The following is a 17,654-nucleotide window of genomic DNA, read 5'->3' on the forward strand; positions in this document are numbered from 1 at the left end:
ATATATATATATATATATATATATATATATATATATATATATATATATATATATATATATATATATATATATATATATATATATATATATATATATATATATATATATATATATATATATATATATATATATATATATATATATATATATATATATATATATATATATATATATATATATATATATATATATATATATATATATATATATATATATATATATATATATATATATATATATATATATATATATATATATATACATAGAAATATATATATATATATATATATATATATATATATATATATATATATATATATATATATATATATATATATACATAGAAATATATATACATAGAAATATATATATATAGAAATATATATATATATACATAGAAATATATATATATATATATATATATATATATATATATATATATATATATATATATATATATATATATAGAAATATATATATATATATATATATATATATATATATATATATATATATATATATATATATATATATATATATATATATATATATATATATATATATATATATATATATATATATATATATATATATATATATATATATATATATATATATATATATATATATATATATATATATATATATATATATATATATATATATATATATATATATATATATATATATATATATATATATATATATATATATATATATATATATATATATATATATATATATATATATATATATATATATATATATATATATATATATATATATATATATATATATATACATACACACAAAGGAGCCTGGTGTTGGCGCAGTGGTTAGGGCAGCGGCTTGAGATCCAAGAGGTCCTGAGTTCAAGCCCCGTTGGGCCACTGAATTAATACACCAGGGGGTTGACTCAGCCTGTCATCCTTCCGAGGTCGGCGAAATGAGTACCAGTATACTGGGCCGGTGTATACCCCGGTTAAAATAGGTGTACCATATCCCTGTGTAGTAAGAGGCGACCAGGGTTGTGTCAGGAAGGGCATCCGGCGTAAAACATGTGCCAAATCATTGTGCGGATCATACGGATGATCCGCTGTGGCGACCCCTAACAGGAGCAGCCGAAAGAAGAAGAAGATATATACACACAAAATATAGGATGACCACAAGGGGAAAACCAGAGATGTCACTTTTTCTAAATTTCAGGGTTATTGCACCTGCCAATAGTTGGCAACATAAAGTTTCCTCTCACAATATTACTCGAACAAATAACCAGGGGTGTCACATAATTTATATGGTATAAATTTTAGCCGTGCAATGAAAAAACAAGTGTTGTCAAAGCTGAACAAGTAGCAACCCAGAGGTGTCAGTACTTTACTCCTGGTTATCTCCCTTTCATTCATGCTCACTGTTCCACCATAATATTCAGAGTTGAGAAACCAAAAAATGAAAGGTTGTAAAACTTTCACAGCATAAACTCTGAGCACTGCAATGGCCTATTTGGTTATATCATGGGCTCCGTAGTTGGTGCATATCGTGGTTCAAGCCTGGTCAAACCTTTATTGTGACTTTTATGGGACCCACGCCGTGGCTTAATGGTTAGCGCGTCTGAGTACCCATCCTCATTCGATGTACCCACCGCCCAATCAACCTGCTTAGGCATATGAGGGAGTCACATGAGGTGACTTCGGCTATCGCGGGGGTGGTTTATCCTTGGTTTTCTCCCGGATTTCCATCATATTAAGTAGTACGGGGTAAGAAATGGAGAATCTGTCATCATATAAGCGAAATACCCTTGAGTATGGCGTTGAACACCAATCAAACAAAAAAACAATGACCATTTAATGTTGAAAAAAATAATCTGTGATCACCAAAGTCATGTAATGTATGCTAATAACCAACAAGCATGAATTTTCTACTCATCTTGGGTTAAAATTGCATGGCAATTATTAAACAAGGGAATAACCAGTGATGTCAGTTTGCAACATTGATTCATTCTTTGCTCTTAAATTAAATAACTCAGAAGCTTGGCAAATGCTACATGCTTAATTTGATCGGCCAATGATCACTCTTCCTTTTACTGGAAAAGAAATCTATATGACACTTATTAAACTGTCCACCAAAAGTCTTGAAACTTTATTTTTCAGTTTCTTCAAAATTGACTTATCCTGACATCTCTGGTTTTCCCCTTGTGGTCTTCATATATATTGCAGAGAAAGTCCATCATAGTCAACAGACCATTTTCAATGGAGTTCAGGTCTGGAGATTGGGCTGGAAACAGAAATCAATTAATTGGATAAGATCCATTTCAATATATATATATATATATATATATATATATATATATATATATATATATATATATATATATATATATATATATATATATATATATATATAAAAATATATATATAAAAAAAAATATATATATATATATATATATATATATATATATGTATACATATATATCTATAAATATATATATGTATATATATATATATATATATATATATATATATATATATATATATATATATATATATATATATATATATATATGTAGATACAGCTTGGAAAAAATGAAGACAACTGAAAAATTATCAGTTTTTCTGGTTTTACTATTTATAGGTATGTGTTTGAGTAAAATGAACATTTTTGTTTTATTGTATAAACTACGGACAACATTTCTCCCAAATTCCGAATAAAAATATTGTCATTTGGAGCATTTATTTGCAGAAAATGTTAACTGATCAAAATAACAACAAACATTCAGTGTTTTCAGACCACAAATAATACAAACAAAACAAGTTCATATTCATTTTTAAACAACACAATACTTATGTTTTAACTTAGGAAGAGTTCAGAAATCAATATTTTGTGGAATAATCCTGATTTTCAATCACAGTTTTCATGTGTCTTGGCATGCTCTCCACCAGTCTTTCACATTGCTGTTGGGTGACTTTATGCCATTCCTGGTGCAAAAATTCAAGCAGCACGGCTTTGTTTGATGTCTTGTGACCATCCATCTTCCTCTTGATCACATTCCAGAGGTTTTCAATGGCGTTCAAGTCTGGAGATTGGGCTGGCCATGACAGGGTCTTGATCTGATGGTCCTCCATCCACACCTTGATTGACCTGGCTGTGAGGCATGGAGCATTGTCCTGCTGGAAAAACCAATCCTCAGAGTTGGGGAACATTGTCAGAGCAGAAGGAAGCAAGTGTTCTTCCAGGACAACCTTTTACGTGGCTCGATTCATGAGTCCTTCACAAAGACTAATCTGCCTGATTCCAGCCTTGCTGAAGTACCCCCAGATCATCACCGATCCTCCACCAAATTTCACAGTGGGTGCGAGACACTGTGGCTTGTAGGCCTCTCCAGGTCTCCGTCTAACCATTAGATGACCAGGTGTTGGACAAAGCTGAAAATTGGATTCATCAGAGAAGATGAACTTACTCCAGTCCTCCACGTTCCAATCCTTATGGTCTTTTGCAAACCTCAGCCTGGCTCTTCTTTGCTTCTCATTATCATATATATATATATATATATATATATATATATATATATATATATATATATATATATATATATATATATATATATATATATATATATATATATATACAGTAGACTAGGCGTAAGTCGTCACCATCGTCACCCCACCTCACTTTGAATCAGTCTATCCAGTGCATCGGCAAGGTCTCGGCATCATTATGCCCAAGGTCCGCAGCGAATTGACGTGCCTTCAGCAGCATCATTTCACCGTCCAACCGAATATTTGGCTGAGCCGACATTTGCCGAAACCAGATGATGAGCACGTCATCGACATCTTCAAAGGACACACATTTCACGCGTTTCACACTTACTACCAGCCTCGCGATCTTCTCCACTTGTCCAAATATCTTGCCCTTATTCTTCAAGATATTGTTCAATGTCTGCCGTTTGATGTCGAACTTCTCAGCTATGGCTGTTTTCTTCATCAGTGGGGTTGCCTCGCAAAACTGGATAATGTCGTATTTTTCTTGGTAGGTTTTAGTTGTAAGCTTACGCTTAGTCGCCATTGTCCTGCCTGAAGTGCGATCAACGTGTGTACACAGTTATAAATAGCCTATCACTGGTGGTGTAAACCAATGAGCGAGCATCACGATTCCATTAAATCGGGATTCTCACGAGGCAGCAGTTCCGTGTGACGAGTTAGGAGTGGTAATTTACTTGAGTTTCCATTACGCGCGAACGAACAACATCTGACGACTTAGATGAAGTGACGACTTCGAGATGACGACTTACAGAGGGGATGACCCTTTATTCAAAGGGATTTAACATGAGATAATTTCAGGACTTTTTGACGCTGCCGACTTAGGCAAAGTGACGAGTTACATGCTGCCGACTTACGCCTAGTCTACTGTGTATATATATATATATATATATATATATATATATATATATATATATATATATATATATATATATATATATATATATATATACTTTGTATATATATATATATATATATATATATATATATACTTGGTATATGTATATAGATATATACTTGGTATATGTATATAAATATATGCTTGGTATACTTGATTTGAAATATTCTTAAGAAAGAAATCAACCTTTTAAAATTTTACACTTGAAATATAATTATGTTTCAATATTTCCTGGAATTTTATTGGTTTCGGCACACAATGTAGTCTGATGTATTTCTTCCCTTTTGTTGAGAATTTGCAATGAATCCAATGGAGATTGTGCCTTATATGCAAATTACTGTGATAGAGTAATATGTATATATATATATATATATATATATATATATATATATATATATATATATATATATATATATATATATATATATATATATATATAAATACATTGTTCCATTCCTTTCCTTTCCACTCTCACTGAATATGAAGTTCTAACTGGATTGTCATGTGAGGAAGGGTACAAGTATACAGTAACTTCAAAAAGTATAAACTGCCCAAACTGTAAACAATGGGTCTTCAAATCTAATTATGCGTGATAAGTTCAATTCAAATATTATAAAAAAAATAACGTTCAAATTAAAAAATTTGTCATTCGATTTAAATAAACATTATATGTTTGGGGAAATACTGCATTTCTGTCTGTGCACTAGAATCGGCTTTGGTTTACCTTTGCCAATAAAACAAAAATTCTGTCATCGTCATATTTGATATGAACTGATCCTTGGTTGAAGTTATGGACAGAGAAGTCCAAGGTAGCAATTTTCAAATAATAAAAAGAGTGAAAGATAATGTGAATAAGAAGTAAGATAAAAGGCCAAGCATACAAAGTTTAAAGGTCAGGTGTGGATGTCATGCAAAAATATTAAAGTGAGAGAAGCCAGACCATCAGGGAGTTGTGGATGAGCGAGATGCAGGTCTTTGCAGGTGCGGCCCGGGCTGCTTCTTGTTCCCACAGGATATTTGATCATTTCTATCTCCTGCTTGAGTGAGGATAGCGAAGCAAATATTTCCTCCATGCCTTCGACTGTTTCTGGATTACTGTTTCTGGCAGAGTCGGCCTGGGCTGCAGAAAAAGTTCCTTCATCTCTTCTCGGCATGATCACTGGCAAATGCTGGATCATATCTCCAGGAGGACCCTGCATACACACATGTAATTTCATGAATAGAGAGAAAATTATTTGATATTTAAACTTGAGATGCAAGTCTCAAAATACTCCATCACTTTAATATGTACTAATGAGGAAGAAAAGGTTTGCAGTCTTCGATGCTTTCATCCATTATCTCTTGAAGTTACGATCCCTCAAGAAAGTGTTCTGTGCCCGATCTTCCTCCTCCTGCCAATGCCATGTCTTCCTTTATGTAAAAACTAGCAGCTGCCGACATATTCACTTAATTGGATAAGATCCATAATTAGGTGCTCTCGCAAGTTTCCCTTGTCCGTAGTGGATTCTAAACGGGGTATGGATGGAGGCTCCTATTCTGATACATGGATTATAACGCTCTCATTTCAAATATCTGTCATATCACGCCACAGACATGTTAATGCAATCCATGCCTTTTAAGATTTTCAAATACATTTTTCATGAAACACATTTTTATCTGATTTTTTTTATATATTTACATCTTAACATTTTCTGTTTATATGTTGTGTAATTTCAAATCATCAACACATTGTCTATTCATTTCTTTACGTTCTTTTGACAGAATTTCATTAAATACTACATTGTTTGTGAAAACAGTTTTTCCCTTTGAATTACTGGCAAAAATGCAAATGGCATCTTCAGTCATCGAGTTGGAAAGCTGGGAGCAACATTTCATATTTATTGCCACGTCTGATGAAATTTAAATGCTCTAATGGTGGTGAGGATGCCTGGTGTTGGTTTAGTGGTGAAGGTGGCTGGCTAGGGACCTTAGATTCCCGAGTTTGAGCTCGTTTTTACCGTTGAATCAACACCAGGTGGGGTTGACTCAGCATGTCTTCCTTCCGAGGTTGGTGAAATGAGTACCAGTGTACTGGGGTAATAACAATTTGGCGGTAACCTGCATCGGAGTGGAGACGCATCCAGGACTGTACTCCTTGCCAACGAAACTGCCTTGGCAGCCCTATGCGCCTTCAAGACACAAAATGAATGTTATTATTTATTATTAATGCTGGCGAGGTGCTCAATTTCAAACTGTTTTTTCGACATATGTAGCATTTTGATGCCAAGAGTCCATAATAAAAGTTTGTATTGGTGTCAAAGCCAGTGACCAATTTCAAATTAATAGCAGGATGACTTTCAACCTTGCTATATCCACATTGTATTTCTCAGAAAGAACTGTTCATCTCACAATCCAATCACTTTCAATAACCATATCCAAACAAAAGCTGATTAGTTTGATCAGATAAATAGAGTACATTTCCATGTACTCTGTTTATGTACTTTGAATCTACCTTCATGCAAAGTCTTTTCGAGATCCTTAACAGCTATGTATTAAACACAAGGTACACACATGTAGTATGTCGTGCAATCTTGTGTGCTTATACCCACTGTAGGCCAAGGCACGATCATGTCATCTTGCACCCATCACAATGGAATCAAAAGCCCTTGGTGGTATAGGCTTAAGTTGAGATGGTTCGGTAGTTGAGGACCTGCTCCTCTCTTACTGCAGATAGGTTGGTGGCATATGTTGTAACTGGATTTGCCCTGAGCTCTCTTTCTTACACCTGCCACTCAAACATGACCAGAAAGAAGCTGTTCATTGACTTTCCCACTCCTTGTCAACCTTCCAAAGCCAAAGCTTACCACTTACATTCAGTCTTGTTCTGCTTTCTCTTTGTTTGTAATCCCTTTTAGCAGGTTTCAAAAAGGTGAAATGTAGCCTTCCCAGCATAGAAAACATCGACCACCTTATTTTTTTTACTATTGCAAAAAAGCCAAAATATCATAATTTGTTCCTTGAAACATGACCAAAGAACACATTCTTTTCTCATATTTTTGTTCCATGGTAGCTTCAGCACACTTCAGCTTCCAGGTTCCTTCACTTAATGAGTTCCTGGAAGCTGATCATTTTTCAAATTTATGCATTATTTAGGCCAAAATCACTGATACCTCAATTAGTAATGCTATCCTTTCCTTTTTAATTTCTATATGTCGGTCACAATGCTTTGAAATGTCTTTTAGGTTGATGGTAGATGGGATGGTCAGGTCGTACATGACTGACATGTCCTATAATTGCCCTTGGTTTGTGCTTCCATGACTGGGATATTGAAGTTTGTGCAGATACGCCAGTGGATTACTTTTCATATACTTTTGCCTCTGTGTGCGTCGTTGTTCTGACACAGTTGTTTGGTGTTTTTGGGGTTTTTTACATCTCGGGAGAAGGTGATGGTGCTTTCTGGTTCAACCTTGCAGCACCTGCACTTGTTCGATCAATGCAGTCCTGCTATTTTCTTAAAGCCGTTGCTTTAGCATACTTGATCTTGGACATTTATTATTATTTGTTTTCCATTACACTTTCAGGTGCATTGTCTGTTGAATTGCATATGACCATATTGCAATCTACTTCTCGTTCTGCATTCCCTGAAGGTGACCAATCAGCATCTAATTTCAACAATGATGCCTACCCGTGATTTGTTCTATCCAATCTGGACCTGTACATTTTTGGTTGGTCCCTCTCCACCTTGTCGTCAGTCTGTGACCCTTTCGCTTGTTATCTCGCTCTGCAAGGAGCCTCAAGTTATATATAAATAATGGATTGTGTGTCCGAATGCACTTATTCATATTTTATTGAAAGCAGTTTGAGCCTTTAATGCAATTATCCAAGTTGTTATGGTTTCTGAATAGGCCATTAAATCTATCTTCATTATTGATCTTCCAAAGCAAAGCACATTGACCTGTAAACACCACAAGCTTTGCAGGAATCTGTCCAAAGCTTGTGGAGATCTGAAACAGCTAAAACATTAAAAAAAAATCCAATCTAACAGTGTTCAATATTTCCCATCTCCACAAACTAAAGTGAACAAGCAGCAATAGTACGATAACACTCATTATGAACCTGTCAGGGCCACATCAAGCTCGTGTTAGAATTTATCACAATAAAACTTGGCCTTAATGTTTATTCAACTTTTCATGACTCACATTCTTGCAATGATGCAAATTATTGCTGCTGTTAAAAGCAGTTCACTGTGTAATGAACTTGTAGAGCGATTTTCTGAAGAACAGTCAAATGTATCGAATGAGAAACAGTGCCATTTGTACAAAAATGAGAAAACTATTAATGAGAAAACTTATCTGGACAGCCCATCAATGGAATTGATAAAATAATGTGACGACTGTGAAACGCTCCTGCATTAGTAAACACAAATTGTTTTCACCAGCTTACATAACAAAATGTTAAAATATTCCCAATGAACAGCACATATATTCCACCATGCAACACTGATTTATATCACTGTATATTCCTAATGGACTGAGAGAATAGCTCAGAGGTAGGATACTCGCATTTGGGGTGTCCGCCATCTATGTTGAGTCTAATCACAGAATGCGAAGTCCTTTCTGATGAGATGTCAAGTTGGCTTTGTGCTGACTTTTTCTTGTGGATATTTAAAATCCTACAGTATCTTTCAACAAGAGTAGACCATTAAGTGCAGCTTTCCTCGCTATCTTTGGAATCCTTTTCCTAATTGTCATGGGATAGCCACAGATCACCGACGCAACTGCCGCCGATGCAACCGGGGGAAATTCTGCACGTGACTGAACAGATGGAGGTCATGAAATCAACCAAAAATTATATTCTAAAATCTAAATCATCTCTCGATGATGATTAATTATTTTGGGATCCATAATACTCTTTTTTCTTGCAATATAAATGATGTCACACTCATTCATTTACAGTGCTTTGTTCTTTACAGATTCTCCATCAAGGCAAATTTCTGAAAGGTTTTAATCAATCATTAAAAAAATTATTTGAATAAAATAAATAACAAAATAAATAAATGAAAATGTACTCTGAGACTGATCCAGGATTCAGAAAATGTGGATGGAAAGGGTATTGGGAAGGTGCACTTATTATTTCATAAAATACCAAAACAGACAGGAAGTACCAAAGGTGCAGAGTGATAAATGGATATCTCAGTCGCCAGACCTCACGGACGTTTTCTACGTTTGCTTCTAATGTAAAATAAGGATTGGATGTGGAGAGGAATAAAACGACATATCAGAGTATTTATTTGAAACAAGAACTTTTGTTTCAACATGATGATTTCAACTTCAGGTGGATTGCCGTAATCCATCTAACCGACAAGCCATTTCAATTCCCAAGCTTGTCAGGATTTTACAAAGTGTAGCATTTGGGACATGATATTCTTGTTCTCTGCTTGATAAATCTTGGCCTTTATCTACATCATGAAAATTTATTCAGAATTCATCACCTTAGTCAAATAACCTCCCTGCTGAGAAACTCAAAAAAATAAAAGTAGTCATATAGCTTGCTGTTTTCCCCACAGAGGCCTGTAGGATTATAATATTGTCAACATGTTCATGAGGTCCAAATAAAATCGATTGCTTGATCTCTCTGAAAGTTAATGAAGTTCATGTGTATCAAGGTGTGAGCATTAAGTGCACTTTTCAATCAAAGTAAAATATTTTCTCAATGAGTAATGAGTTTGGACACCTGAAATGCAAGCACAGCAACAGAGTCTAAAATGCATCAATTCATACAAGGATGTGATAGAAGTTAAAACCAACTTCACTTCACAACCCCTTACTTCACTTCACCAACTTCACCAACTACTTCACCACGACTTCACTAACTACAACCCCCTTAATGTTAATGAAACCCTTCACAACTCGTAAGTATTAATTATAATCTATTTGATGATATGAACACAAGCATGCATGATTTGAATTCTTACTTGGGTGGAGTATAATGGCTCGTCATACATCCATTTGTAACTGAAAAATGTGGGAAAGGTTGAAATGGTGGGGAATCGTGGGGGGAAGGGGGGGTGGTTGGGTTGCTTTTTTGTGTATCACATCAGGAGTATGTTAATCTGTAACACGTTTTTACGACAAAGTAATTTCATCCTGACCACCACCCATCACTTCACACTGCATACAAGAAACATGCTTAAAGTTGACCAATTTTAATGTGGAATACATTGTAATGGATCTGGTTTGGGGGAGGGGGAGATGGAGAATAGATTAGAATAGTTATTACCCTCGCCAGAGAAGAGGGTATTGCATTTGGGTCCATTTGTCTGTTTGTCTGCTTGTCAGCCAGAATATCAGGCCCAATCCAGTGCCGCCATGAGGCGGCACTGAGATAACCCCCTGTCTCATTCCTGCAAGGGAATGAGATGGGAAACTCCCTCCCCTCTCCCTCAACACACTGGCACCTAGGTCAGGCCTGGCCCAGACCACCGAACAAGTATTGAGGCTGCAAAGGCAGTCCAGAATCCGGAGGACTGGCACTTGGGGATCAACTCTCCTGGCTGCCAATTTCCACCAGGTCCGGAGCCACTGTAGCTGCCTCGCAACACGCCCTGTGAATGTTCCTGGTGAAATTCGCCAGTGCTCCACAGGATCTGCACCCATCATGAGGATGTATTCCATGGTCCGGTAGGTCGTTATTCGATCTCTGAGATAGTCTGGTGTCTGCGGGAAGCGTTGAACTGAACCGTGAAGGGAGTGAGGGTCAGACACGTGAGAAATAGGAGTGGGGGAATCCTTCGGCGGAGTCCGACTCCGCCATGGTCCCCCATTCCCCACCAGCCGCCACAAGCCAGAGCCGGGACAAGCAAGCCAAATCAGCATCCCGTCAGGAGCCATAGGCAAGTGAAGCCCAGGTCCAACTGCTTTAGTGGCCGGCGACGCATCAGGCCTTTAGTGAGGCCAGGCCACCACGAGGCACGAGCCCAAAGCCGCCCAAATGGCAAACAGCATGCAGGAGTAGAACATGGGATCTGGCCAAAGAGGCCAGCCCATGGTGTACCACCCAGATGACTTTGGCGATCCACACAGCACATTCAGGACACTGGGTTACGAGGTCCCAGGCCGTGGGCCAGAGCACTACCCACCACAGAAGATCTTTGCTCTGCTCTGCTAGTCAGAGTCGAGTGTGGCTAACCCTTTTAAGGGGAAAGCTCAGGCCCATCGGCGAAAGGACACCACATGGCGGCATTTGTTTGTTACTCTCACCTTGAGTGCATTTATTTTGGGTATTGCATTTAGGTCAATTTGTTTGTTTGTCTGCACAGAAATTTAGTGTTTTTCTCCACATCAGCTTGTCGGATTGAAACAAAATTTTCACCACCGGAGTGACTACTCATGTAGAATGTTGTAATGATGATTATGATGTCATAGGTCATGTGATGTGGCAGCCATGTTGGAAAAAAACAAAAACTTTGGACCTCTGTTTCTCCAAAACTGCACAAAGGAAAAAATAGAAACTTAGCTCATAGTGAGTACTCCTCATGGAGAACGAGTGTGATTTTTTTTAATGTCATAGGTGCCTTTGTAATGACGTCATAATTGCATAAGCATAATGCTACATCCGATCAGTATGAAAATTTTTCTGGGTCATCTCGGGGTAAATTTGTTCACAGAAAAAAAATGATGTCAGTCACGTGGTTCGGCAGCCATATTGTTTCAAAAAAGTATAAATAACCTTCAAAAATCTTCTTCTCTGAAACGGCTGAACAGATCGAGGTGAAACTTTACACGTATGACCGCCTATCCATGAGGAAAAGGTTCAAACCTATTATGTCATAGGTCACATGGTGTGGCAGCCATCTTGGATTTACCTGAAAACCTATAAAAAAATCTTCTCCATAACTTCTGGACAGATCGAGGGGATACTTCATACATGTTCCCAAAGCCTTGAAGTATAGCAGGGTGTTCACAAGTAATTGATAGGTCACAATGTCTGTCAGCCATATTGGATTGAGCGAAAATCTTAAAAAAATATATTTCTCTTAAACTGCATCAACGATCGATGTGAAACTTCACAATTATGATCTAGTGGTAATAGTGGAGCAGATAACAGCAATTTTTGAGAGGAATCGTGCAAATGATGATACAAGCACCAAATTTGGCACATTTGTTCTCCAAGGGATTCTAATCAAATCTGCCTGATTGGCCATTTGAAAATCCAAATTTTGAAAAATTAAAAAAAAAAAAAAAACTTCACAAAAGTGAAGATCACGAATCAATGTTGGATGCTGGCTGAGATTGGTGAATGTTTCAGAAACATCATCAAAGACGTTCCAAGTCTGCCATGCAGTTTTCTTCCCTCTACCGCGGAAGGCAGACACGACGTCACATCCAGTGAACGCATGGAAGTATGAGATCCCTCTAGCTTTTTCAGGCCCTATTGCAGAAACTACCTCATGGACTGGAATCCATCGCACCTTGGCTCCTTGGCCAAAGGCAATCCACATGTTCTCAAGACCTAGTTCCTGTAAGGATGGCAGTGCAGATATTGCTATGACTAGTACGTCCGTGTCATTAGCCTTAATGATAATGGACTTGCTACCATCTGTCGTTGCATCCCTGGCGGGTACAAATATTCGAGTGTCAGCTTCTTCATGACAACATGGAGACACAGCATCCAGTGACTTCCTTGTGTTGCTAATGGCATCTTCTCCTTTTGTAACAATGACTGAGCTTGTCGTCTGTGCTTCACACATCTTTTCCGCAAGGAAGTGAAACAGCTCAGTCTTGTTGCTGTCATCTCAAAGAAAGCTTCTCCAGTTACTTGGGGTCTTACTCGTTCCTGTCACTCTTCTTCTGATTCCTTGCCCCCTTTTCGACCTTGCCTCGGACTTCAGACGACTTCTTGTACACATCAAACACTACGTCCACCTTCTCGTACCTGGCACCATAGGATTCCACCTTTGGGATGATGTCTTCCTTAGCATAGTCATCAAATATCTTTGAAGTGCGTGGAGGTAGGGCATTGATAATTGCTGAGCCATCAATGATGACTGCATCTCCCCTTGGTTCTCTGTCTGGGATGTTCACTTGCGCTTCAAAAATTTCAGCCAGCTGTGACTTCAAATTTTTTTGAAGTTTTTTTTTTTTATTCAAATTTTTCAAAATTTGGATTTTCAAATGGCCAATCGGGCAGATTTGATCAGAAAGCCCTGCAGAACAGAAATGCGAAATTTGATGCTTGTATCATAATTTGCACGATTTTCTACTATACTATAATGGGGAATACAGGTTTTCAATTTCAACCTGATCAGACGCATGGTCTGGCAGCTAGAATTGTTAAAAAAATTTTTTTTAATGATGCTCACTTGGATGTGCCTGGATGGGTTGAGGGTAGAGGAGTATCAGCTGAAATGCAAATCCTATCCAGGTTCCTCCTGATGATTTAATCTTTGCTTTTTGCTTGCATGGGTTCCTTCTGATAACTCCAATGTAGGACTGTACCTAGTTTGTGTTCAATTTGATTTGAATTTACAATTTAATACCATTCTGAATTCAATTGAATAACAATAAACGTCATGGGTCAGTATCACGTGTCCGGTCAAAGTGGGGTTGCATCAAAGTGGGACATCTTGGTACCCGGTCATCACTGCCAACAGTTATAAAGTGGCAGTTCTAGTTATGTCTATTATCAATGATGTAACACAGCAGTACACAAACACCACACAAAACAAGTCCTGATGAGGGTCTGCAATCTCTGATTGCTTTTTTTTGTGTTTCATAGTATGTGTTCGCGAAAGTGTGGTGTAGTTCCCGTAAATGATAGAGCATATCGAGCACATGTTTCCAAGACATCGCCCCCCCTCACCCCATTGTCTTTGTCTAAGCCCCACCTTTACCCCCTCCCTACATTCTTGAATCTTTACAACTGTCCTTATATGATTTTTTTCCCTTTAGCGAATAGTCAATTGGAGGGCAGATGAGCACATTTGTGGGGTCAGTGCAATGGCACAAGACACACCAACTTCCCATTTATGGACAACTGTTGGGCTCAACGTCATCAGACGAGCTGGTAAGCAAGACCATAAATCAACATCTGTCATTGTGTGAAATTTTCCTCACTCGACAGTCAATGGGCACGCACCATGAATCATCACCTGTCACATTGCATCCCCTAATGGGTGCGTCACAGACAGTTGGATGGGCCCCACAGGACATAATAAAAGTGTGCACACTGTGCATGTTGTGGTTCATACACAGTGGTTGTTGTTGGTGCTTCGTGGTTCTTCACTTCGTGGTTGGTGCATTGTGGTTTGTGGTGGTTCTGTCCTGCTCATTCTTTTGGTTGCTGGCTCACTGATGTTTGTGTTTCAAGAGCTCCTGGATGTTCGGGTTTGTGGGACAAGTCACGGTTTGTTGGAGGGATGGTGTACTGAGAACATCGTAAGCACTGGCATGGAAGGCACAGCGAGGACATGCCCCACACCAGTCTGCTGCACATCCAAACACGGATCCACACTGAGTGCGTGAATATTGCCACACGGAGAAGGTTTATCTTTGTCTCGTCGTTTCCAGGAGTGAATGAATAAGAAGCATGTGTTAAGTCCAAAGTAGTTCCAGTGCATGTGGATATAATTTATTATTGGTTACTGTCTGTGATCACTACTTTGCGGCCATGTTCTTCTTCTTCCCTGTTTCTCCCTGTAATAGATTCCCATTTTGAGGAAACCTTGTGTGGTCATCTGAAGATTCCCATGGTACTCCATGGTGCTTTTTAATGAATATTTTGATGTACCATACTCTTTACAAAACGCTCTGCCAAAGCAGTTTATTGGCAACGGTTATACTGCATGGTTTGACATTGCCTTCCCTGCACTGTTTATTCATGACCTACACTTTTAATGCCGAGCATCAAGCAAGGAAGCAGCACGTAGCATTTTCAAAGTCTTTGGTATGACTCGGCCAGTTGTGAACCACTGACCTCCCAGACTCAGAGCAGACAGTGTAACCAGCATGCCACTGTGTCTGGTTCCATAGCACTTAGAGCAGTGTTTCTCAACTTTTTTCGTCCCATGCCACACTTTGATTTTCAAAAACATCGTATGCCCCACCATGATTGGAGACACTACAGTTTATCCTACATATGATTTCAAAAGGCTTTATTAAAACTTTATTGTAAATTTTATTCAATTGCTACTCACTCCAATGGGAGCCCTGCCCTTGACGCTGGCTGCAGATTTGTTTCATTCGAGGAACCAATTTTGTCAGTTTCAGCCTTAAATCACCACGTTTCGTGATTTCCAGTTGATTTCTCTTCGCTTGCAGCAAATCGGTAACAACACTAAATCCACATTCGACTAAATAAGATGATGGAAAATTTATCAATACTTCCCTTGCCAAAGTAGTCGAGTTTGGGTATTTCTTTTCGCTCTCCTCAGACAGCCACAACATGGTTCCTTTGATCATGAAAAGAGTTTTCACAGACTCATCTTGTTGCAACTCACATAACTCCTCTTGGTATTGCTCTGGTACTTCAGATAAATCCACCAGCAATGGCTGAGTCAACCAAGAAGGGAACTCCATTGCTTTCAAATCATGAAATCTGTCATTGAAGTCATTAACCAACATTTTCAAGTGGTCAACAATGACGTTCTTTGACTCGTCAGTTAACTCACATTCTTTCAACCAAGGGAATTGGCTAAAATTTATTGACGATATGTTGAAAGCGATCATATATTGATTCAATAATTCTGAATCCTCATGCCCCACCAAAATATTGCCACGCCCCACCTTGAGAAACACTGGCTTAGAGGATTGAATTATTAATCCATTAGATGGGTATATTGGGTCCGCATTTAAGTGCCTTAATGCGGAATGCCAACAAAATTCGCTCGGCTATCCTGTTGTCTTCCTGCCTCAGTTGTGTTCGGAAACGATGATTCGCACAAAATTAACCTAGTGGATGTGGAGATCTTTTCGTCCCATACCCGCAGGGCAACATGATGGTCATTAAAAATGCACAACCGTTAATATATATATATATATATATGTATATATATGTGTATATATATATGTATGTATGTATGTATACATACATATACATATATATATATATATACATATATATATATATATACATATACATATATATATATATACATATATATATATATATACATATACATATATATATATACATATATATATATATATATATATATATATATATATATATATATATATATATATATATATATATATGTATGTATGTATACATACACATACATACATATAAATGAATTGGCTCCTTCCATGCTCTTCTTACTGAAGAAAATCAGCAGAAAGCAACCAAGAAAGGCTACCAAGATAAGCCCTTTGCTGCTTTGAACCCTTCCCAGAGTTCATCCACAACTATAAAGACATTCACACAGAGTACACACATGAGAATCCCAATGCTACACACCCCCTCAGCTGCCAGACCGGTTTCACCATTTATTGGTGAATCATCAGCGACAGTGCAGGCAGAAATGCATACCAATGAGGCTCCCAAACATGTACTAAGTGCACATGTCAAAAGCAGTCAATATATAAATGAAAAACAAAGACCCACTCACAGCTCTCACCTGTGAATGGAGGGAACAACCAATTAGCTCTAAACTGATCAATTAACCCAGGTGGCTATGATTATATAAATACATTGACTCCTCCCATGCTCTTCCAGCTAAATAAATCTGCATAAAGCAACCATGCAAGGCTACACAAGGTAAGCCGTCTGCTGGTCAACAACATAGGCCAAAGGTCAACAACTTTATCAAATTTCTTTAATCGTCAATTTTCATCCGATTGAGTTGAAATTGGAAGAGGATTTGCATATTTGGTCATTTAATTGAACTACCAATTATTTTTAAGGTCAAATTTATTTTGGGGTTTCATAAGTGTCCTGCTGTGCATGACATATTTCTTGTTTGTTTGTTCCTTATACGTCTCCAGACCGCTCGTCCAAATTGTCCAAAATTTGCTGTACTGTAAATTTTGCTGTACCACAAATTTATCTTGATTATTTTCATATATAGAAGGTTAACCTCACAATAAAAACTTTCAATCATTAATGAAATTCAGGTAAAAAGAAGAAATAACAGCATCTTCTGGAACCTCGTGTTATCTTCCAGCTCTACCACTCTCCTGGTCGAGGTAGTGACGTGTCACCATTGGATAATCACAAGTAGGTTCAAATAAAACACTCATACTGAA

The 17,654-nt window shown here is 37.4% G+C and overlaps 1 protein-coding gene across 2 annotated transcripts in view; it reads right to left on the reverse strand.

The window, feature by feature from the left end:
- The window catches only part of LOC147027096 (uncharacterized), a 547,644-nt gene that overhangs the window by 32,604 nt on the left and 497,386 nt on the right, over nucleotides 1–17,654 (reverse strand). For both annotated transcript variants that reach the window (XM_085883264.1, XM_085883263.1), the window contains one exon: nucleotides 5,372–5,624. In XM_085883264.1, coding sequence (XP_085739390.1) covers nucleotides 5,372–5,624 — 253 coding nt within the window. The remainder of the gene's footprint in view (nucleotides 1–5,371; nucleotides 5,625–17,654) is intronic.

The sequence above is a fragment of the Eptatretus burgeri genome, chromosome 5, assembly GCF_056783735.1.
Source record: "Eptatretus burgeri isolate ZD-2024b chromosome 5, Ebu_testis_v1, whole genome shotgun sequence".
NCBI lineage: Eukaryota > Metazoa > Chordata > Myxini > Myxiniformes > Myxinidae > Eptatretus > Eptatretus burgeri.